General features: G+C 41.8%; 1 protein-coding gene across 3 annotated transcripts in view; it reads right to left on the bottom strand.

Moving 5' to 3' along the window:
• Positions 1–25,783, bottom strand: part of LOC118787692 (low-density lipoprotein receptor-related protein 4-like) — a 96,581-nt gene that overhangs the window by 23,102 nt on the left and 47,696 nt on the right. For all 3 annotated transcript variants that reach the window (XM_036543299.1, XM_036543301.1, XM_036543302.1), the window contains exons 3-10: positions 18,646–18,762; positions 9,284–9,397; positions 7,837–7,953; positions 4,208–4,336; positions 1,242–1,361; positions 980–1,105; positions 438–563; positions 138–272 (exon numbers count right to left, since the gene is read on the bottom strand). In XM_036543299.1, coding sequence (XP_036399192.1) covers positions 138–272; positions 438–563; positions 980–1,105; positions 1,242–1,361; positions 4,208–4,336; positions 7,837–7,953; positions 9,284–9,397; positions 18,646–18,762 — 984 coding nt within the window. The remainder of the gene's footprint in view (positions 1–137; positions 273–437; positions 564–979; positions 1,106–1,241; positions 1,362–4,207; positions 4,337–7,836; positions 7,954–9,283; positions 9,398–18,645; positions 18,763–25,783) is intronic.

The following is a 25,783-nucleotide window of genomic DNA, read 5'->3' as shown; positions in this document are numbered from 1 at the left end:
CTTGAACGCCACTAACCAAAAATCATGCCAAAAACCTGAAAAAAAACCCAATCTGTCTCTCTGATCATTCAAATCTCAGTATGTCACCGGGAACTGAGATATTCCTAACTCTGGTCAGTAAGGAAAAGCTGCCTCACCTTGACATGACCTGCCATCCTCCAACAGCCTGTAGCCGGTGTGGCAGGTGCACTGGACGAGCCCGTGGGACATGTGGCACTTGTGAGTGCAGCCGCCGTTGTTCACACTGCAGCTCCCCTCGCTGAGCCTCGGACCTGGGAGTTGACAGCAGGGGAGAACCGTAAGCTGCAAAGACAGACAGGCACTCCCACGCACATGTACAAACATATACACACATATACACACATGCACACACACACAGACACGCACACACACACGCGTACACACACACGCACACACACACACACAGGGGAACTCACTGCACTCCTGATGAGGCCTCTCATCTGTGCCATCGCCGCAGTCGCTGACCCCATTGCACAACTTCCTCTGGCCAATGCAGCGGCCGTTCCCGCACATGAACTGGTCAGGGGCACATGGTGGCGTGTCTGGGGGCAGGGAGAGGGTCCATTACACAGATAGAGGCACCGCCAACCCCTTATTCACCAGGGCTGTGACTGTTAAAAAGGCTGTATGTGGTTCACTGAGGATCATATTTATGCTTCCTGTTCCCCAGATTTGAGGAACTGCTATAAACTCTATCACTGTGTTGCTGACTGTGAAAGAATGTACTAAATCTAATCCCAGAAAAGCCCTACAGGAAATACAAATGCAATGCAGGATCATGACTTAAAAGGTAGGCCTATTTTGTAATTTGTCTTCAGCTGTACAGAAGAATTTCAGAAAGTGCACCACTTTGATACACCTCACCATGCTCTAAGGCCCTTACTCGTGAGGGCGAGAACCTTAGTGTTTCAGCAGAGAGTGACACACAGAGCCGGGCGCATCTAGAGGCGGCCCTTACCCGTTTTCTCACAGCCATCTTCATCACTGCTGTCTGAGCAGTCGTCCTCACCATCACATCGCCATGACAACCGCACACAGCGGCCAGATGCGCAGCGGAACTGATCGGCAGTGCACATAGAGGTGGCTGGAAAAAAAATCAAATGTGTGCACACACACACCCACACGCACGCGCACGCGCACACACACACACACACACAGGTGAACCCAGGTAAGCCTGCTTGGTCTGATGTATGAACAGATGGATAAAAGATGGCACTCACTGCAGTTCTTCTCGTCAGACTGGTCGTCACAGTCAAACTCGCCGTCGCACCTCCAGCCTGCGTTGATGCACATGCCGCTGCTGCACATGAACTCCACTGAGCGGCAGGGCTGGTGGGAGGCTAGGAGAGAGACATTTATTAACCAGCCATCTATTCTACATGAGGTTCACTGATCCAAATAAAATTTGGAGTATAGGGTGGGGTGTTGGAAGGGAGAGATATTGATATGGATGGGAGAGAAAGAACCTGCAAATTATTTACTTTTATGTACCTGAAAACACACTGGTGCACATGCCTTGCACAATACACAGGCACACCCACACACACCAATACGCACATATGTACACACAACCATGCACATGCACACGTACACACACACGCACACACACACAAACACACAAATACATGCATAGGCACACACACACACACACACACACACACACACACACACACACACACACACACACACACACACACACACACACACACACACAGTCCACTTTCTTAACAAGTCTGGAGAAGGTGCTCAGCAGCTCACTGAAAAGAATGACAGACAAAGGGAAATTCCTTCTGTAATATATACGTGACATGAAGACTGTCAAAACAACAGGTGGTTTTTCACAAGGAAAGAGTAAAGTCATCAAAAAGATTCAGTTTTCTCCTGTAAGAATGCACTTATCAGCTAATATGCTGTCTATCACATCAACTAAACTCATTTACAGAGCAGAAAGCCAGCAGAGATGAAGATATTCTGGCTTGCGTATGGTTGAGCCAAGCAAACATCTTTGTAGCGTATTAAACAAAGCAGCTTTGAAGGCGCCTTCAGTGCACAGGGACAGCCCAGGAATTCCATCTGAAGATGAGCCTTCCACAGCGGAATGTATGTCTGACACATTTTTCAGTACGGGTTCTTTCACTTTGAAGCTGTTGAGGGTGTTTTATGTAACTTTGAAGCTTGCTCAAATTTCCAAAAATGCTAAATATCCTCCTTGAAGCTAGGATTATTAAAATTTGGTGGGTTAGGAGATCTAAGGCTAACTTAAGGGTAGAACTGTTACTGCAGAGATGATTTTCTTCTCATTCAATAATAAAAAAAACACACAAAACTTCATTATTTTTGTGAAACAAATTTGGCATTTTCCTTTCTTACAATGCAATCCTACACATACCTAACAATAAAAAGATGAAGTTCTGCCATTGTTCATAAAACACACCCTCCCAAAAGACGAGACGAAAATATATAGCTTTGGTACATAGGACAGTTCAATAGGGAACTGATCACATTTCAAAGACCAAAAAATTTCAGTAGCAGCAGCTACTAGAGAGTAAATTTCAGGAGTCTATCTTTTGGCCAGACTTCAGCATTGAAGACACACAGCATGACACTGCAGGCTGGCCAAGGAGACAACTCAGCTGGCGTCTCTAAAAGCCAGGCTTCTGAGAGTTGGCTCCCACTGTCCTGCAGAGTGCAAACTGAACCTCTGAGAGTTTAAATACTAAAAATTACAAACAAACCACTAAATCCCACTTCTCCCTGGGTTAAACAGACGTTTGTTTGCGTTTCACCTGAAAGGCAAACCGCACAGCACTCTGGGAAGAAGTGGCCAATGTCTCTGAGCACTGAGTTATGAGGAAGTTGCTCCATAAACATGTGCGTGGAGGAATTCAGGGTATTTGTGAAAAAGACCTTCCAAGAAAATCCAAAAATACTCCTGAGCAGAAGTGTGTTGGTTTGCACAGGTGTTAATGATTACCTACCTTGTGGAGGTCTCTCTCTCTATAGCTGTGTGCTCAGGCATGGCTGAAAAGCACAATAAAGAGACTCTGCCCTGCCTCAGAGTCGCTTTTGTTGGTGTTTACTTATGAGGTTGTGGCTTGATGTGCTCCATTTGAGGCAGTTGCAAAGTGTGCATTTGCAGATAGATAAATGTCATGTTACAAAAATGCAGCTGCGAGATGTCTGTGTAATAGTGGAATGACAGAGTGACTGGTGGATCTAACTGGTCATTGTGATGTTTTACACTCTGTTAAAGTGCTTCCTGTGGAGACGCATGGGACTTATACTGTAATTCCATTATCATGCGCAACAGGAATTTCAGCACATGCCCGAATGTGACCCAGGAATGAAGTGCATACAGATGGGAATGACGTGGCAGCCTGTCTGCGGCAGACAATTTGGCATCCCCGCTTGGCATCCTGTCTCCTTCCATAAGGAATAATGACAATCTGTCATTCCCTTAGAGTTTAATGAGTGACCATTCTCTTCACTGGCACAGTACACCACTCCCAATAACACATCCTTCTCACATGCATATGCAAAACCAGTCCTTTCCCACTGTTTGCTGAGTCTCTCCTAGGGTTGGAAACCGAAACTCGGTTATAATATAATAACGCTGATGAAAACAAAAGTGAGGCTTCACTTTAGAAATGAAAACGACGACAAGGCAAAGTGCAATGCATGCAGGAAGCTAATTAGCTGCAAGTCAGGTTGCACATCAGATCTGACCAAACATTTAAGGCAGCACGTCGTGTCGATCTGAAAGACTGTACAGTGTTGCGATAAGTAAGAATAAGCAGAATCGGAATCGGAATCTATAACATTCAAACAAACCCTAGTCTCACCGCAGTTGACCATTCCTATAATACCTTGGGGAGTTGACAAAATCTCCATCTACCCTACCCATTACTACGGTATTGTAATATTTTCACTAAAATATGACCTCAAAAAGCAACTTGATTTTAACCTGCACTCTAAAGGGAAAAAAGCTAATAAATAGTCACTTTAGAAAAATGTTCCGTTTTCCCCAGCAGCAGCCCATTAACCCAGGTAAAACATACCATTCTTCCCATCGAGCATTATCAAATTATCAAACAGCAGAAAGAGCATCCCACACGAGTTGTGAACAGAAGCTAATGCAGCCATACTGGATGTGCACCGAGTCGCAGCTAACAGAGGCAGGCCTTACAGCAGTCAGACTCATCGGACCAGTCCCCGCAGTCATCGTCCCCATCACAGTGGTAGATGTCCAGGATGCAGCGGCCGTAGGCGCACTGGAATTCTTCCACACTGCAGGAAGCCGTCATCGCATCTGAGGCTACAGAGGGGACACAGGGGTGGGGCTGTCATATTACAGATCCAAGAGAGTCAAACCTGTTTCCTAATGCCAGTAAAACACAGAAGAGAGCCCCAATCTCATGTTCACATAACAAAGAGCATGTCAGAACTTAACACCATCTCCAAACTACACTGCAAGACTGAGTAAAGGCCCCTCTTCAGTGGTGGCTCAGCACAGCCTCCTTTGAAGTGTCAGCACAGCACAGATAAAAGTCACTGGATTCAGAGGGTCATACAACACCAATACAATGCTAGCATTAAAGAGGATGAGAAAATAAGACCAAGAGGAGAAAGAGAGTGAGAGACAGTGTGAGGGAAACACTATATAAATAAACTTCATGAGTTTGAGTGTACTTCTGACTTGGATTATGAATAATGCTGAATAAAAACAGATGGTCAGTCTTTTGCTGCCCTGCTTAGATTAGTGTTTATGACTGACAGTTCAATGCTTAAAATGACTCAGTGCATTGCAAGTGCTGAATGAGTACACAGAGTTTTAATTAACTATGATTTTTGACCACACTGAATTTGCACAGTGAGCTATGTGGCAACTTCTCAGAGACTTTAAAAATGGGAGAAATGGATTCCAATAGAAATGTATACAATTACTGCTTAGAGAGGCAGGTGTTTCATACTTGTACAAATAGGGCTTCTTACAATGATATTTTTAACCACCAATCTTATTTTTCAGCAAAAACAGGTACACTCTTTGAAACTTATTCAGGTTCTGTGACCTGAATAAGTTTGATATATCTTTGAAAAACAAGCACAATACAATAATGTCACTTAAAACAAAATGAATGTGGGTCCATAGAAAGGACCACACATTCTTACAAACCTGCTCATCACAACAAAGGGGCCTTATGGATTTTGCTTTCATTTCTATTCCATCATTTCAAAGGCCCCTCTCTGACACGCAATATTTATCTTCCATGCTCTGTGCTTTTCACTGGTGTTTTCAGAGCTGAGGATCAGTAAATTGTTAAGTGTATGTACACAGATTCAAAAACTACCATGACGTGCACACCCCTCAAAAGCCTTCCACACAAAGACAGGATCAAGGCCATAGAGTCTGACCTGCCTATGGTGAAATACCCCTTATGTATGCTTCAACAGAAAAGTCTTACCAAAACATTGCACCACACAGTTAAGATCACGCAACAGAAATTCTCAAGTCCTCCTTCGCTCTGCTAAAAAACAGCTGTGTACAGTGAATGTCACGCTACAGAAATTCTGAAGTCCCTTGTTAACCTAAAACACAGCTATGCACATTGAGGATCACGCTACAGAAATGCAAGACATGTGAGCCACTGCCTTGATGGACAGACTCAAGTACATGACTAAACTGATAAAATTCTTTAAAATATTCAACACATTTAACACGACTGAAGCCAAGGTATTGACTTCTGATCTTAAGTACCATTTGCTAGCTATCTAGCAATTTAACGTTACTTAGCTAACTAGCTAGCGTTAAGTGCACCAGTCATTCATTCATTTACATTTACATTTATTTATTTAGCAGACGCTTTTATCCAAAGCGACTTACAAAAGTGCATACAGTAAGTATAGCGACAATATAATTTGTGGATATAACTTTGTGGATTTGTGGTAATTTGTGATTATAACTTTATATATAAAGTATATATGTGGATATAGCTTCATAACTGTATCTCTTTTGAATTCTTTTAGGGATCTTTGCTGACCCATATGGCCATTTTTGTTTTATTTCTTCAGGTAGATACAGACACACATCAAACTTTTGGTCCACTTTGCCATAGATGCTGACTGAAGAGTTCAGCCCTATGCTCCCACCCTGAGCGTGACGTAAGAGCAACATGGCCGCCGTGTGAATAAGGCTAATTATAGTACTACCTATTGGAACTTCTCTGAAAATGCAGCTGGGTAGGCTACTGTTGTCCGAGTCAGACCGCAAATAACGAACACAACATTTAGCCAGCGCAAAATTGATGCGACACAACAGATAAACACTGCCATCGGTGAATGTCATCTTATTTGCCCATAACCTGATGGCAGTCATCAAGGCGAATATCGACCGATACCGATGTACGGTCAATATATCGGTGCATCCCTAATGCAAATCCTCTTAGCTCCTCATAACTGCCATTTCCATCAACAGCTCTCTGATGACATTCTTAAAAAAATGTGAAGCTTTTATTAAGGAGCTACCGTTATCAGAATAGATTCTAGTACTGTTGACTGCTTCTAATATTGTTGACTCCTTATTTGGCTTTTTGCTTGTGTTGTATTCTGTGTCACTTGTAGGTGGCTTCAGACAGAAGTGTCTGCTAAGTGAATACATGTAAATGTAAATGTAACTTACACAAAGCCTACCTAAAGCTTCAGAATTGAGTGTGGGATGCAAGGAGAAGGTCAAATGCTGAGGCATGCTTTGGCTGCAGCTCAGGAGAAGATGGGCGTGAGGGCCAAAACTGCCCTTCTAAAACCCTTAAATCTCTTTTCCATTCCAATGGAAATGATTACATTCTGATGTAACAGGGAGGGAAAAGTCAAAACAATCTTTGCCTTTTCTTCAGCTTGAAATGCTATCTATTCAGCTATTTGATGATTGCAATGAGGAGGCTAGGGAAGTTGGGATGTTGGGTGGGATACTTATATTAATTCAAGATCCAACAAATATGTAGCCGGCCAATTAAAACTATTGTGAAAGCAATCATGCATGGGTTTCTAAAAAGCTTTCATGATTATATTATTGCATAAAACCATATAAACTTTCCACAAAATTGCACTCTTACTGCAAAATAAGAACAACCCTTTGCCAGAATCTGAATTAATTGCAGATGTACCAGATCTCAATAAATGTTACAGCCAGCGTCTCCAGCCAGGCTATTTAAAGAATATCACAGCAATCAGCTTATTGGGTTTGGGGCTAGGTAAGACTAAAGTAATTCCTCTTTTAAACAACTAAGCATGAAATCTACACAATACCCAATAAACCATATGGCTGGCAATTCATCAGCCTCATAATGACTCAGGTATTTACCATGACAGTTACATTACCAAAAGGCTTGCTCTAAGATTTGTATAGTAAGTTAACCTACTGCCCTCAGCAATGGCTTTCTCAGGGGGAGATGAGTGGGGGTGTGAATATCAGAGGGCAGAGTGTGATCCTAACATGACAGGCCCCTTGTTGGGCTCAGATCGTGCAGCTGCCCTCTGACAGCCGCACCGCAGTGTCCAAAAGGGATTCCCCATTAGCACACGCATGCTGGGCATTCCACCGGCTGGCTCACATCACCTTCCCAATCGCTCTTTCTTCAGGATGGTATGATATCGTGCATTTAAAAATGTCTGCACAGATTTAAGCCCATGATTTACTGCATCCCTCCCCCCTGTTTAAGGCTCCCCCCTGTGGGAAGGGTATGGTGATCTCTAATGAGTGCAGACACGCTGTGTGCTAGCGGGTGCTGGCTATGGATGAGGCCAGGCATTGTCTCTCACAGCAGTTCTCCTCATCAGAGCCGTCCTTGCAGTCCGTGTCACCGTCGCAGTACCAGTGCTCAGCGATGCAGCTCCCATCTGTACAACGGAACTCTTTGTCTGAGCACTTCCTCATGTCTGGAGAATGAAAGGGGAGAAAAGGCACCCATGAAGGTCAGTATCTTGCAGCATCCTGGTAGCTATCTTATAGAAAGTTCAGAGATTAGCCTGCTCTTTGAACACAAATTGAAAATGAGAGTGGGTGCCAGTCTCCCATGGAAAAGATCTAAGACTCTTATCTCTTAGAGGCATGTTGACCCAGGATTTAAGGGAAGTACATGTTTTTACCCCACAAAAATTTATTATGGCTTTAAGGGCAAACAAACAGGCTCTTTTAGGTTCTATTCCAGGTAGCCAAACATTCAAACTATTTGCCTCAGCTGACCACTCTCATGTAAAGATCTGAGGAAAAACAAGTTTAATAAAACACCCCAGGATTTCCTGTATGTCCTCCAAATTAAAAAAAATAAATAGCCAATTAGCAAATGGAAGCAAGAGCATGTAACCTGGGGAATAATATGGAAATGCCCTAAATGACCTTTGAGGCCCTTCAGAGCCAGAGGAAAAAGTAAAACAGGGCTTAAAAGGAGGGTTGGTGGACTGCTACAAGGAATTTTACAGCCAGGGCCAAATTCCCCTGATGCTAATGGCTAAGCCTGAAGCTTTTCGCCCACCTGCTATATCTGTGCACAGGAAACGCCTGACACACTGATGTGGGCATCACCAGGGAAACAAAAATGGATCTGAGGATTGAGGGGAAAAGTGCCTGCTGTGTCTTGTCAGTTGGTGGCGAAGATGCCACTTAAATTTAACAAAGGTTTCTAATCGTGAACTGAGAGTGGAAATAATTACTGATGGGAGTCAGAGTATTGGGAAGAGGGAGTGGCATCAAAGAGAGGCTGATAAAACCTCAGTGTATGGCAGCTGGAAAGAAATGAGTTATCAACAGGAGACTGCCCTGGAGACTTGTGCAAATGGGGTTGCATGTAAGGGGGGAGAAAGGCACACTCAGACGACCGACTGCCCTTCAATGCTATGTCCACAAATTAGGAGCTTGGTTTTCACATATCTCAACTGGAGGAGTCAAAAAACAAGCAAGCCTCTCTGGAAAGTTGGAGAGAACTGAAAACAGATGTCTCAGAGGGACAATCTCCTAGTGTTTGAGGGACCTCTACAGGGGAAGAGAGCATTTAACCCATTAACCTCACTTCAGTTCGAACAGCAGCATCAACTGAAGGACCCTGTTAAGGTTTTTCAATTCCAGGAAGCCTGTGGGACCACTTTGTTCGATTTCCTCTGGGAATAATAAAAGAGCACATTTGTTGTGCACTTGAACACAGGCTTGTGCGCAGATGTTTTGATACTCGGCAGAGACCAAACACTGCGAATCGTGGAGGGCGCCACTCACCGCACTGCTCGTCACTGTTGTCCCCGCAGTCATTGTCCCCATCACAGTGCCACAGGCTGCGGATGCAGTAGCCGTTCTGACAGTGGAACTCGTCCTCATCGCATTCCCTTGGAGCTGCAAAGGGTGGAGGGGAATGAGAAAACGAATCAAACCACAACCTCAAAACACAGTGCTATGGATCAGTGCTGTCAGGGGCTTATTTACAACTGAGGAGGACTTTACCCCCTGAAATCTGAGATTGGACATAAAAGCATGCAGTAAATCAGGGCTTGGAGGGAGTGGTCTGACACATCAAGTTCTGGATTGCAAGCTGTCATTCATAAAATGTCAGTAATAAAATTGGATTTTTTAAAATTGGATAATTTAATTGGTTGGCTCCAGATTCATGATGACACATCTGGTATCTGTTGGGAGAACTATTTTCTGGGGTCCAATGGAATTTATCTCCTCTAGCCTCCAATATAATGGAGTACCAGAGGGAGCACTGGCTTTTAACTGGTACCATTAGAGTCCTGACATCGTTTTAGGAATCATAATTGTTATGATGACTAAGAGCTTGTGCCCACTGGGAGAAAATACATTACATCACCATTCCATATCCATTTTCCATATCCAAAATATCCCAAACCTTTCACTTTTTCTGACAACTTAGCAGCAAAGTGGTACTGACTTCTGCTTTACATTTACATTTACATTTATTTATTTAGCAGACGCTTTTATCCAAAGCGACTTACAAAAGTGCATACAGCAAGTATAGCGACAGTACAGTTATTGAACTTAGATGAGTATTCTAGTAAGTGTAAAGATTTGTGCAAATTAGTAACACACACGACATTGCAAACCAGCATGAATGAAATTAGATGAGAACACTCCTTGAAATGTATAGGCAGATACAACAGAATACTGTAGACAGAATTACCCTTAGGAAGATTTGAGTTATGAACCAAAAAACACCCGATGAGACTAATTCAGCTGTGTCTGCTCTTTATTACAGAAAAAACTATTTATATTTTTGGGACAGAATGATCTGATGTGTTTCATGTTCTTCTCCTTATGTATTATTCAGCTGAGTCTAAAAAAAACAAATCATGTGCAGACCAGGATATGTTCCGAATAAAGACTAACCCCAAAACAGCACACGTTTGTCTTTGTTTGTCTGTGTTTGTCCCGGTGACACTGTTCACTAAATGTCAGTGAAAAAGAAACCTTTTTGCTGAGAATGCATCACCTGTGACACTTCCCTTTTGACCTCTTGTTCATTTCATCTCAACCAAGGCACAGGTCAAAGGTCAGCATGGTCTTAGCAGAAAAGTATTTAAGAATACAGACAAAGAGCAAAACTTAGATGGTCAATTCTTTTTCTGGGTTATTATGCCTTGAGATATAGAAAGTGGGGAGATTAACAGTATTTTGAAATTAGGGAAGTAGATGGGCAGTTAGATAAATTCCATTGTTGACAAATGCTTGCACAAACAAAATATGAAGATTGTGACTTCCGGTGAAGCAACTACCCGTGATGGCTGCCTAGCTTTCAGCTCCACTGGGCAAGGAACCCTTAGCCCCCATTAAATAACTTATATAAGTTCATTGCATTAAAGTAATATAACACGAACCAAAATTCTTCACAACAATGTCAACGGAGTCGAAAGCACTACCTGCTCGACCGCTCAGACACCAAAAAAAAGACTCCAACTGACGATAAGGGCGACATGGGGGCAGCAGAAGAGGCCTCACACAATAACACCAGAGTCGAACTCACTAGCATCAAAGTTCTTTTGCAAGGAATTGCAGCTGATGTGAGCGAAATGAAAACAGGGCTCGAAACACTTCAAACCACTGTGCAACAACTAGGGAATAGAATGTTGCAGTCTGGGACAAGAGGAGAGTCGAATGGCAGGGGAAGTGGGTGTCCTTCTTCCAGGACCTCTCCCAAGAGGTGTTACAGAGGCGTAAGAAATTCGATGCAGTAAAACAACGACTCCAGAGGAAGGCGATATGCTATGCCATGATGTACCCAGCGACCCTGAGAGTGACAGTCAACAGTGTTCGACACAGCTTTACCTCACTGAAGCACTGGACTGATAGTTTGCTTGATGCAAGCAACAACTAACATTCTATTGCATTGGAACTCTAGCTACTTAGGTATGTTTAAGATATGACTGGCTAGTGCACTGTACAGTTAGCAGATGGTCAATAGCAGTTAGCTAACACCATTCAGTGTTTATTAGTTTATTAGATTTTGCTTGAACAATTTGAATGAGCTGTTGGTGTGTACTATACCCATAAGGCTCTAAACAACTAATTTCAGTTTGTGAGAAAATGTTACTAATGTTACTAATAAGGTTCACTGACGCTATACTACAACGCAAAAAGAGGTAGCCATCTGGCATAGTTCTTAAAGTGTTACAAAAGGACACGAAGTCAAGAGGCATTAAGTTTATAACAAAAAAAAAACATTATTCTTATTATTTTCAATGTTGATATTGGCCATTTAAGGTTACAGGCTTTCTGTCAAAGACACTGATTACCGGACGCGTTATGTGAGGATGATCGAGGTTGTACAGTAAAGATTACTAGCGTGCACCAACAGTTTCGTCTGCTTCTTATCAGACATTCTCTTCACACTATTTTTTCAAGTCAACAAAGTTTAAATTATCTTTCAGAAGATATAGTAACCATAAGATAATATGGTGAATATGCTCAAAGTGCTGTCTTGGAATGTTAAAGGTGCAAATTTGGCTCTTAAAAGAAAGAAGCTTCTGCTATACTTAAAGCAGAAGAGAGTAGACCTTGTCTTTTTACAGGAGACCCATTTAGAGAAAGAAGAGTCATTAAGACTACCAAGGGACTGGGTGGGGAAGGTTTATTTTAGAGCAGGTTCCTCAAATAAGAGAGGGGTTATTATTTTAATACATAAACATCTTAACATTAAAATTCATAAGCATCATTCAGACCAGGACAGGAGGTGGGTAGCCATAGATGCTGAGCTTTTTGGCATTAGGTATACATTTATGAACATTTATGCCCCTAACACAGACTCGCCTGATTTTTTCACCTTGGTTTGCAGCACTGTGAGACAGATTGGAAATCCCTATGTAATAATAGATGGAGACCATAACCAAGTTAGAGACGCTTTACTTGATAAATCAAGCAGTTTAGAAATAAAACATTTAGGAATAAAATGGTCTGGTAGATATTTGGAGGCTATTTCATCATACCGATAGAGAATATACTTTTTATTCAAATCCACATGCCTCGTATTCTAAAACAGACTATTTCTTGGTTTCAAAAGCATTGGTCTCTATCACTGAATGGCCATCTATAGGTAATATTGTGCTGTTAGATCATGCACCTGTGGAGATGGTATTACATCTTGGACGAGGAGCTAGGGGACACTCAAGGTGGAGACTTAACACATCCCTGCTTCAAAACGAGCAATCTTGTAATTTCATTAAACGTGAAATATTAGAATATTGGGAAAATAATGAGGGATCAGTCTCCAATCCAGCAGTTTAGTGGAATGCATTCAAAGCAGTTTTGAGAGGCCACCTTATTCAACACTGCTCCTACCTAAAAAAACAAGCTGCCAGTCGTCTCATTGAATTGGAGAAAGAAATTAAAGACCTAGAAGGAATACATGCCTCACAATTAGACATGTCAATTCTGCCCAAACTAAATGAACTTAGAGTTTAATTCCATTTTGCAAAAAAAGCAGAATTCTGTTTGCACTATTCTGATGCAAACAGAAGTACTATGAACAAGGGGAGAGGGCAGGAAGATTTTTGGCTCAGAGAGCAAGACAACAGTATTCTCAATCACTAACACCTGCAGTGCAAAATGATAAAGGGGAGATAGTGAAGGACGATGCAGACATTAATAAGGCATTTAAATTGTTTTATGAACAACTATATGCATCGGAATGCAGTGATAGCCATGTTGACTTAGGGTGTACTCACACTAGGCCCGGTTGCCTTGTACTGTGCCCGAGCACGATTCCCCCCCCCACCCCCACTTCCCCTCAGGCCTGCACTCACATTGCGCTTAACGTTCCGGGCCTGAGCATGCTTACATCATCACGATGTGAACTTTTTGTGTTGAAGAAAAGCACTCTTGCACAGCACAACGGAGTTCATGATTGTACTTTGTGGCTTATTTGGAGTCGTTTTGGGCGCAGTGGCACACGGCCCTTTCACATGCCTTATAGATGGTTATCAATTATGCAACGCAGTGATTTTCAGTTAATCGTGCTGCACATATAAGATTTTTACGGAGGCAGCTGACGTTTCAGTCATTATGCTGTGTCAGATTACAGTAGCCGAATCACAATAATGTTAGCTAATGTTAACCAGTTAGGGCGGCTACTTGTGTGTGTACTACTGTCATTATTACAACAACAAACATCTTCTATTAGAGGTACTACTTGGATAGTACACTTTTCAATTAATTCGAAAGTATTTGGGTTAATAACGGGGCTGGTTCTCACCTTACTGATGAACGTGAATTGTAGTCAGCGAGTAAAGCTCCAAATTCCTCCCTCAATGTCAGCTGCCTCCGTAAAAATCTTCATATACGTGCAGCACGATTAACTGAAAATCAATGCATTGCTTAATCGATGCTAACTGGCTGGGGAGCTAAAATTAGCTATCTAGCGATAGACTTGACAAACATAGCTAGTTAGCTAACAGGCTAAATAACTGAACGATTGTTGAAGACTAGCTGCTTAAACAGGTTGGCTGCTTCATTTGTGATACTCTGACTAAGCCCCTGACAACAGCAATGCTTACATCGCCACATAAAGTATGGTTGATTTTATTTCGCTTGCTAGTAATCAAGCTAATGTGGGGATCCACAGAATTATTTTTAGGTATAGATATACAGAACTAACCAATCAAAGATCATTTTGGAGGTATCCAGATTATTATATCTAAGGAAGTCAGCTAGCTAATCAAATGATGGTTTAAAGGATTTATTATGATTGGGTGAGTAACTAACAGATATCCAGCTAACTGTTGCTATAACGATTATATTTGTTAAATGGGAGAGTCACATCATTAACATCATGTTCGAGTTCCATGCTCGGGCACGGTTAGTGATCACACTGATGCGTACCGTGCCCGAGCCTGTGGTATGGAGCGATCACACTAGTCAAACGAAGTGGACTTTGGGGGTCAAACATGCTCGGTCACAGTATGGATTGCCTAGCGTGAGTACACCCTTAGATAGTTTTTTTTTTCTACAGTGGATCTGCCAACCTTATCAGAGGAAGAACAAAATGAAATAGGCATGGATATTACCTTGGACGAGATTCAGCAAGCCATCCAAGACTTACAGCCTGGGAAGTCTCCAGGCATGGATGGCTTCCCAGTTGAATTTTTTAAGGTTTTCTCAGATATACTCGCACTGCAGCTTCTCACTGTTTTCAGGATGCTGTAGAAAAGAGTTGTCTTCCAGACAGTATGCAAGAGGCAATAATTTTAAACTTTAATACATAAAAAAGACAGGGATCCAGAAAAATGTGGCAGCTAATGTCCAGTTTCATTATTAAATGTAGATGCCAAGCTATTAGCTAAGATCTTGGCACAAAGGTTAGAAGTACGTTCCATTCTAACCAGGTAGGATTCATTAAAAATCGGACATCAGCAGACATTGTCCGCAGATTGCTCCATTTAATGTGGCAAACCAGAAACAACGTAGAAGCCACTGTCGTCTTGTCTTTGGACACAGAGAAGGAAGGTTTTTGACAGGGTGGAGTGGGGGTACCTGAGCACTTGAGAGATTTCATTCATTTATTAAACTGGTTAAATTATTATATTCTGGTCCTAGGGCCTCAATAATAACAAATCGGACAAAAAGTCCTCTCCATTCCCACTTTATAGAGGGACAAGACAGGGCTGCACCCTTTCCCCCTTGATTTTCACTCCTGCACTGGAACCATGGCCATTGCAATAAGGAATAAGAACAATATAGTTGGTATTAAAACTTGCGAAGTAGAGCATAAACTGCTCTTCTATGCAGATGACATTCTGCTGTTGTTGCCGAACCCTAGCACAGCTGTGCCACATGTCCTGGCAGTAATGGATTCCTTCTCGCAGGTGTCTGGCTATAAAATAAACTGGACAAAGTCTGAAGCAATGCCCTTGTCTAGATTGTGTCCACCGAGTGTCAGAGGGAACTGGCAATTTAAATGGCTTCCTTCAGGATTAACATACTTAGGGATCAAGCTCATTCCCCGTTTAGATAACAGAAGATAGAAAATGCTTTACAAAATTGGTCAAAATTAGGGCTATCATTGTTGGGAAACATTCTGAAAATGTTGGGGAACATTCTGAAAATGATAACAGTCCCACAAATGAATTTTATTACTTATATGTTACCACTGAGTTTCCCCCCTCCTTTACTAACAAGGTATAACAAAGCAGTCAATCATTTTCTATGGGATGGCAAAAAACCCTCTTTTAATCGTACAAAAGTTTATGCAGCTATAGAGGATGGAAGCCTTGGTCTCCCTAGAGCAGAATGGTATCACTAAAGCAGCTGTCAAAATTATATATGGAGACAGAACAAGCCCCTGGGTGGGTACAAACTGAGAGAGAACTTACAAAACCCTATCCAATCCATGTCTTTATTACATAGACAAGTGGTGAAATTCCATGTAGAAACCCGGTCTTGGCTTTTGCACAAGAAACCTGGAGGATCTGCCACCAGATTACAGGGTCAAATCCCTCTTTCACAAAGAAAACATCCATATGGCACAATAAATTACTGAAAATCAACAAGAAATCATTTCACTGGGCCGAGTGGATAGAGGCAGGTATTTTTTATATTGAGGATATATTTGAAAAACACCATCTTGCGTCATTTGAGCAGTTGAAGAGCAAATATAAAGTCCCTAAAAAAGACTTTTGGAAATATCTTCAGTAAAGAAGCTGTATTATGCCAATTAATAGGAAGCTACCTCTGATCTCAACAGATATACAGGAAGTGTTGCAAACGAAATGGCTCCCGGGGGGGGGGGGGTTTACTCTATACTCTACTTACTCTATACTTAGTCGATCACAACTACCCAAGCTTGATGGCCTTAAGAGGAGCTGGGAGGCAGATTCGGGGAGGCGTTGTCAGAGGAAGTATGGCAGGAGGTCATTGGTGCATGGTTTAAGACATAAAGACAAATACAGACACACCTGATTAACTATAAGATCATTCACAGAAATTACTGGACCCCATGTAGGATGGCAAGACTGGGGATTGGGCCTTCTGATGTGTGCTGGAGATGTGATGCGAACAGAGGTACATTATTACATATGCTCTACAAATGTACAATGGCGCAAGGCCTTTAGTCTAATGTTATCACCTTTATCAGTACTGTGGTTGGCTCATCATTGGTGCAGAGTGCTGCACTCTGTTTATTAGGTATAATACCCAAGGAGGCTGGTCTGAATACCCATCAGTCTTTATGGTGCAGAATAGCCCTCACAACTGGGAATAGGATAGTGCTTCGGCACTGGAAAACTAATGGTTATGTCTTTCAGGGAGTGGTCGGAGGAAATGGCCAAAATATCTTCTTATGAAGACTTGTGCTATAAGCGGAACTGCAGACAGGGTATTTTTATGAAAATCTGGGGCCCCTATATTAATATGATAGAATCTGGATGAACTGTGTTATACATGTGGAGATGCTCTGCCTTTGGCTATCCTCCTTCATATGGTGAATTTGGTTTTTACTTGATCTTTTTCTGTGTGTGTCGTTTTTGTCTATTTGCACGTTTTATCCTGTTTGTTTTTCCCATTATGTTCCATAGGTGAAATGGAGTTGTAAGAAAACACAATAAAAAGTGAATTACAAAAAATTTGAAGAATACTTTGACTTTGACGTGATTTGAAGAATGTTCATTTTCCTTGAATTTGTCATGTTTGTTCTTCATTGATTGCTGTCCGAAACTTAAAAAAACGTAATGACCTCCAAAAAAGTCTAAACTACTCTCTTATGGTCCTAAGTAATGAAAAAGGACAGGAAAGATAAAGTACTTAAATAAAAAAGTGATAAGGGAGGAAAAAAACAAGGGAGGAAAAATTTACAGGGCATGCGTATTTGTTTAATTTTTTACTCAAGGCAGAGAGATGCCCCCATAAGATACCATTTCTGTGACTAGCTTTAACATATGAGGAAGAAATGCAACCTGACCTCAGCACTTATGGTTTGGTTTGTTTTGAACAGCAATTTCCCACCCAAAAAGGAAAAAAAACTGGCAGCAGAGGAAAAGGGAGTAAAGGATTGGGGACCAAAAGTGGCAGGATGGAGGAAGCTTACCAGATGGCATATGAATCTTTGATGTGAGATGATGCAAGATACATAGCTAGATGATTTCAAACAGGATAGAGATCATTCACTGTGAAAAATATGCCTCCATATTTTAAGAATAGTAGTAGGGGAAAACAAATATCTAAGCCAAGCTATCAACAAGATTCCATTGTTAAACAGCTACAATCTTTTCTTAAGTCATCATATGGATATACAAATATTGAGGTGATGAGAATAAACTCTTAAACCTGACATAAATCTCATGTGTACACTCACAGTCCACATTATTCCTTACTAACTGTAATGAATGTATTGTTCCTGAATCTGTCTTGAGCCTGTATACTGCAGAGGAACCAAGTTGTTGCCGGTGTGAGATGGCTTTTAAAACTCTTATTTGGAGAATGTTTGAAAAAAAAAATGTGCGCTTTGAAACTCTGTGAGTAAACAATGTCTGTGGCAAAGGGGAATGTGGAGATTAAAGCCAAAGACATTCAGGCTCCCTAAGAGAGAAAGGACTCAAGGCCACATGACTCCCATTGCTCAAAAACCAGAGGAACTACAAGAGATTAGCTGCCCTTCATACGAGGTATTATTTTGGCAGGCTCTTAGCCAACTTGGCGTGTTTTACTAACAAACACTTGTTACACATTCCTCCAGGCACAGGAGGAAGTCTGCAAACAAGAAGGGCAAATGTCAGCCTCCCAAATTCCACTAAGTCATGTACTGACACAGCTCTGGTCATGACCTTTTGTAGGGAAGCTGCTTAGAAGGCTTATTCAAAACTAGAAAGAGCAGCTCTTGAGGAACACATCTCTGCTCTTGATTATTGTGGCTAAATATGCTGACAGATTGAATGCCCCATCCTTCCAACCAGCTGTTGTTCATGAAGTCACACCTGTCCTTTTCAAAATGTTGAGAATGAGTTGCACTGTTAAATCAAAATATCTTGGTAGAAAAGTGATTTACACATGCAGGGTGGTAGGGTCTGGTTTATAGTCGCATTTCAAACATGCTAGTCTGAAGAGCAGGGCGTCAGAGGTGTGAGGCAGGTATGCTCGCTTACGGCACTCTTGCTCATCCGAGTCGTCCTCGCAGTCGTTGTCCCCGTCACAAACCCAGGACCGCCGGATGCACTTCCCGTTGTCACAGTGGAAATCCAGGGGGGAACAAGTGGGCAGCACTGTAGAGGAGAGCCGCGGACAGCAATAATGAAAGGCCTCGCTGAAATATGCATACACACTGAAAAATACATGCGCTGGAGTCACAGGAAGGGTAGGACCCGGGCTGTTGGCGGGGCTGTTACACATGGCCCTGCAGTGTCTCATGCTCTTGTGATGTGTTTAAATACAGTGGTCTGTCTGGATGAATAATTCTTTAACTTTATTAATGGCTTAGCTCATTCCTCGGGAAAATGACGTCCAAAACATAAATTACCGTATCCCTTTGCCAGAGGGCCTGAATGGCATAATGCAGGCTTTTCACGTAAGCTGGGACCAAGTCCTACAAGACAGGCTCAGAGAGAATAACGGGGAGGGGAAAGGGGGCATTGATAGTGACAAAGTTTTATTACTCTTAGACCACATATAGCTTTGGTTAAGAAACATTAAAGTACACATAAACGTGGACGGAAACACTGGAGTCACAATGGGGGAAATGATTTAATGAAACTAGGGATGCACGATATTGGATTTTTACTGATATTCGATATGCCGATATTTTCAAACTCATTTTGGCCGATGGCCAATGGCCAATGCCGATACCGTTATTATGTGTGTGTGTGTGTGTATAATATATATACATGCAACGTAATTTAAAAATGGTCTGTCTTATTTGCCATTGCATTCTCTCCTTATGTAGCGGTGATATTTATTTTGAAAGAGCAGAGACACAATTAAGTTACAGAAAACATTATTTGCTGTCCAGTGTCGTTGTGTAAGTGTACAAACACAAAAATTACGCCCTCTGTTCAAGTCCTAAAGCAGGAACTAGGTGATTGCGGGTTGTCTTACTTCCCACTGCCGTCTCTGCTTCCTGAGCCGTGTTATTTAAATTTTTTCTCACACCCCCTCCAGAAGCAGAGAAAAGCTTAGCAGCCCACAGCTAGCATCCTCCTAGGGTGAGAAACTTAGCTAGGGCTCGGTCGAAACCATTAGGACCTCTGTTCGAGTCCCAAAGCACAAGCTCGGCGATCGCGGGCTGTCTTGTTTCATTTCAAATTGCATTCTCTCCTTACGGAGATGTGTTATTTAAAAATGGTCTCATGCCCCTCCAGAAGCAGAGAAAAGCTTAGCAGCACACAGCTAGCATCCTCCCAGAGTGAGAAACTTAGCTATATATTTTACCCCTCCTCGCATCACTGGTGCTTTACAAGCATTGCAAATAGCAATTTTGTTATCTGTTTCAGATACTTCAAAATACTTCCACACAGCTGACATGTTGAAGCTTGTTGCTGGCACTCATAATAAACATTTAGCATCATCGCATAGCTAACAAGTTGTCTTATCGGCCAGGCACATCAGCAGAAATTTTCATATATGCCGATGCTGATAATTAACTTAAGTTTTTACCGGCCAATACCGATGTTGTGCCGATAACATCGTGCAACCCTAAATGAAACACTTGGCCAGCCCTATGGAAATCCGAGTGCTGGCCCCGGAAGGGTAGCCCCGGGGCCTCCAATTCCAGGCCTCTTGTTGGGCGAGTGACGCATAATGGGATGTACTGGGAGCGGCTGGGGCACAGCACACAGACGCAGCAGCAGCTCCTGTTTAGCACGATAGCCACTAAGCTTTGGCTGAGGACCCTGCCATTAACATAATCCTACTGGCTACTAAACCATTCAAGCAAGCATAGGCCGGGGGCCATTTCAGACCCTCCTGGACTTCAGTGTACAGCAAACAAACAGCACAAGCTGTGCCCTGCCACAGCTGCACAATTGCAGCTCAAATTGGTTACGCAGGACCCAGAAATTGCTTGTTATGCTATTCTCTGGAATTCCTCTTTTTTTCACTGGAAGACGGTTGAGTCTTTGTGTGTCAGGCCAGCACCAATGAAATGAGGAGAATTCTCTATTGAATTAACTGATAGGCTGTTTCATATTTACACAGGCCTTCCTAGGAAATTCTTCACTCATGTCAATATGAAATACTTCAGTAATGTCAATAAAATCATCTATTCCTTTCACTGTGGTGACTGCATACTGCGATACCAGCATGAAGCAAAACTGAATTAATAAGTGAACAATGTGGAGATTGCAGTGAGAAGGCACTACTGACCTATATTTTTGTTCATACATACTTTATAATTCACTGCAGGCTAGGGTCTCCTCCTCAATCCACAGAGGACCTGGCAACAGTCTAGGAACAGTTGTAGGTAGACTGCAAGTATTATACCAAATACTACAGCAGACAGACAGCTCTTGCCATCAATCAAAAGTATAGAACTGACTTACCATTACATTAAGTGCACTCAAGTATCACACATCACATCTGAACCAAATAACTACACATACATTTTTTTAGTTTAGGAACCAACCCTATGTCAGTTCAGGAATAGTAGGTCTAGATTTCCTCTTTACATAACAACATGTTGGAGCTGCACTGCACATCTTTCTAATGGCACCAGCTGAGTTAGGCTTTCTGTTAGCACAATGTTGAACGTCTTGCAGTTGAACCATTTCTTCTCTTCAAAGTCATCTGACTAACTATAATGACCCTTTGAAGTGAAATAGAACAATTTTAAACGAATGACATATTTTACAGTTAGAAACAAGGTTTACTGCTTATTTTGCTTTTAAAGCCAATGAATAATTTGTACACCCTAATATTCAATTATATGTGATACATGATCAATATATGTGAGGAATATTCCTTGGAAACCCATATATTCTCTGAACATATGCACACACAATCCATAATATTGAGGATTTAGTTAATATTTAACATACTAAAAAGTACTTAATTCCTTCACTAAAATAAAATAAAAATCCTCAAATTGTGGACTGGATGGGTATGAAATGTGAACTTTAGTAGGCCACTGAGTTGCCAGACTTGTACTTTTAGCTTTTGTGTCACATGCACGCAAACAGCATGTCTGGCGAAATCAGATGACTGTGTGAGACAATACAATCTTGATGTGGTCTCCTTGTGCTCCTTTGATGTTCCTTATCTGCGTGTCTCTGTCCCATGGCGACGGTATCATCTGTGCGTCACACAGAGAAGAATGCTGAAATGCTAGGCCTCTCCCTCCACACTGCAGCAGAATCCTTATTAGCGTCTTATAAGAATATGCTACGCCACTGCATCTTTCCAAGGGGAAGTGTTGTGTCCATAGTTGTCCTCACTTCTGTCACTGAACAGCAGTAGTAACAGGAAATCAGTCTGGTCAGGTAGGCCCTCACCATATGAAACAGCTTGTGCGCAGTACTGAAAAAACACACAATAAAGGAGTCATACCTACTACCTACTACAACAGTTGTTGTCTGTCCCAATCAGAAAAGTATACCAGTTTTCCAAATGTACCCCATTGTTCATATTTACAGCTACAGCCAATTAGGCTATGCAGCCTGCAGCCTACTAAGTACAATACAGTGTAGATATACATGTACATGTGCTTTCAATCATGCTCACCCATGACATCATAACAGAAAGTGTGCACTACACTTGATTCAGAATCAGCATGGTAATGCAACTGCAATATGCAAGAACTAACCAGTGGCTTTGAGTACCTGACTTTTCTGGTTTTGTTCTTAGTTTTTGAGACCCTGGTGTTAGTGTTAAGGTCATAGAAACATGTTAAGAATTTAAATCTACTTTCACCACTGCTAAGCATACGTCTAACTGGAGCATGAAATGATTTTTCAATTTCTTTTTGTTTTTGAAAGCAAAGATTAAGCATTTTACTGAATGCACTAAGCACTTATTAATCAACCACACGCACTTCTACAAACATGCCTCACATACTGACTTTTAGCAGATGTGTATCTCTGTTTAAGTCCAAATTTGACTTCAAGGGGTGAGGGCTTTAACTTTTGCAAACTTTACCAGAATACAAGGTCAATTCACTTCCTATGTCACAGATGGACTCAAGGTCCACTCACCCTTGATACTGCATAAAACAAGAGTAGGCTCAGGCAGCAAAGCGCTGAACTACAGCACAGACAGAGCCACCCAGCGCAGGTTTAAAACCAGCCATACCGTCTGCCAGCAATGACCAGGAATCTCACCACCTTTGTATCTTTTCAGTACATCCAACTTAACTCTGGCCAAACCAAAGTAAGTAACTACAAAAATCACAGAACAGCAAAATGCCCACAGCATCCATGCAATACTGTTTCAAAGCAAGAGGCAGCCCTCTTAAACTCATTTTCAGAGAAATTTAATTATGTATAATTATTATATTTAATTACGGAGGAAAACTGGCAGAAATATGGCCTATGTTAATCACCAATAAAAGGAATGTAACAGACTTACACACAATACTTCTTTTCCTTACATGTCCTACATGTTAAGGTACAGTGATCACTCTGTAGAGATGTATCATTAACGCTTTTAAGATGTTCGGGACCCCAGCGCAGGACCCTCAGTGCAAAGAATCTCTAATGGGACGAATATTTCTGGTTTGGACTGCTTATCGCAAAAGTGTGGAGGAAGTCACAAAACAGATGTACACCCCTGAGACCAGCTGAAGAGCCCACAGGCGGACTGTAATGTTGTGAAAAGGAATGGTACTTCCTAACGATGATTTCTATCAATGCATTCCTGTCCCAGTTCTGCAGTAGTGTGATCTCCTGTGAATGCACTATATGCACTATACTGCTCACACATAAAGGTGCCCCATGGAGGAATAAAAACTAATCTGTCATAATCTGTACTAATAAAAACGTGTAAGGAAACACAGACAGACAAAAACTATACAAGTCATTCTAATTTGCAGTCATTCAGTTTTGCTACAGAGTACATGGAATACCTCACGTAAACCAGGAGGATTGACTGTCCCTAGCCCCCATCTGATTAGTATATAGGCTACTCTTGCAAAAAAAAAAAAAAAAAGATCTTTGCTTTGATTTTTGATGTCATGTCTATCACAATGACATTACTGTTCAAACACGTATATGACAAACAAAACATAACCCTATAGTTCCACCAGTACTGACCTCTTATATAAGGTGTGCTTACAATGGCAGAAGCTAAACCTGTATATCACTGTATCACATGAGATATTTAGTCACTTGGCAGATGCTCTTATCCAGAGTGACTTACAAAGCATGGGTACAAAGGGATTTTGCCCTACCAGTATATCAGCTTGGCTAGCATGCAACTGCCCTTGCAAATATTATGGTTTAGTTTTCATTTTTTACCCTGACAGGGCAAATGTATCTGATCCTTGGCAGAGCAGGGCTTCTGCACATTTGTCTACATCTCTTGAACCAGGAGTGCCAAAGAAAATAAGAGTTTGTTGTCAGCTTTGTTCAGCCCCACATGGAAAGAGGGCTGAGTGCTTTGTAAGACTAAAGGCCTACAAGACCAAGACATACCAAATCAATGTAGCAGACATCTGAGAATCAGACACAGACAATAAATACAGCACAAGGAATTTTGCCACGGCATGTTAGCACGAATGCTTTGTTACAGATAATAAATCAGTTTAAATAGGGTCAAACAACTCAACGAGCTTTTCGTTTCCCCAGCGCTCTCCTCATCGTGCATTTCTCAGATGAGAATGCTGAAAAATTTTGTAAACAGCCCAAAAGGCACAATTCACAGACACAAAGTCACTTGCTCATTTGAAATTTAGAAAATAGTATGATTACTTACTTTGCAACATGTTCTCTGGGAATGCAACATAAAATATTCTCCACTATCCCAAAGATTTTAGTGTTGCCATGAAAAATTTTGAGCATGAAGAAGCTAAAATCAGTGTCATTCAAACTCATTTTTGTGCTTATCCGCCAATCAAAATGTTATGCGGGTCCGTGTCTTTCCCTACTGTGCAGCTCCAATGACTATCTTTCTGCAAAATGCCAAAAAAAAAACAGTATTTCACACATCATACATACATAAGCTTTGCAGCATAGCACAGCCTCTGTACTGCCATACTACACTAAAAGGCTCCAATTCCACCCTCATACATTCTCGAAAAACATAGACCTTCTAGAGTACTATGTACCTACTAAATCAGTACTATATGAAAAGCAAAGATACATTTTGGGACTATGAATAAATGAAAACCAATTTCTCAGTCCCACACAGGGACTGAGAAATTGAACCCTTCATTGGGATTAAACCCTTCATGAAAACCGATTCAACATTTTTTCCTACCTGCTTAATTAAAATAGCTCCTAAATGTCCAACAATTCTAACATATCTGCTCAACAACTGTCAGCAACCTCTGAGTTCTTAAAGCTGCTGAAATGCCAAAGACAAAGGAGGGAAGTCACTTCACACTGCGCAGAGTTCAAATCCTGTGAATGCTAGCAGCTTGGAGGCTAACCTGTGAGACAGAGGGTATACAGAGCAGGATTGCAGAGCCTGTGCTGCCAGCTCCCAGCTATCTGACACTGATTGGATCCCGCCCTACGGTCTGCTCCTCAAAGCCGGAAATCTGTGTCCGGACCTCCTGTTGGCACTAAGCTCCATTAAGACGCCTGCATTGCACATGAGCACAAGTGACTGTGAGGTGAGGCAGTGTAACGAGGCTGCTGCGAGAGGCCTGTAGGATGTCAGATGGCTGTCAGACGCATTCTACAGTCAACAGGGAGCTGCTGAAGGAAGCCTCCGCAACAGAGCAAACAGACATGCTGGATGATAATGACTTATCAAACTGTTCTGAGAAGTAGACTTGGCCCAACGTTTTCAGGTTAAAAGTTAAATTCAGCTATACATTAGTGGAGAAAACGAACTTCTTCCAAGTAAAAGATCACCACTAACTGGGAAAATGAGACTGAGGTTTCTATCACAAAGCCATGTACAGCTATCATCTAGCACTGGCCATGCCCTGCAAAGCCTGATGGTAAAAACAATCAAAATGAAGCCCACATCATGTGCATATTTCTGGAATTTAAATGACTGCTGTACTACTTTTCATGAAGCATGACTGACTAAATGTCATATCGAGGGGCTGGGACAGTCATTAACTAGGTTCAGTAACTACAGTCCTGTAAAAGTCATGGACTTATCAATAATCACAAGATTTACCAAATT

Source organism: Megalops cyprinoides, chromosome 13 (assembly GCF_013368585.1).
Source record: "Megalops cyprinoides isolate fMegCyp1 chromosome 13, fMegCyp1.pri, whole genome shotgun sequence".
NCBI classification, from domain to species: Eukaryota; Metazoa; Chordata; class Actinopteri; order Elopiformes; family Megalopidae; genus Megalops; species Megalops cyprinoides.
This window is presented reverse-complemented; position numbering and strand designations above follow the sequence as displayed.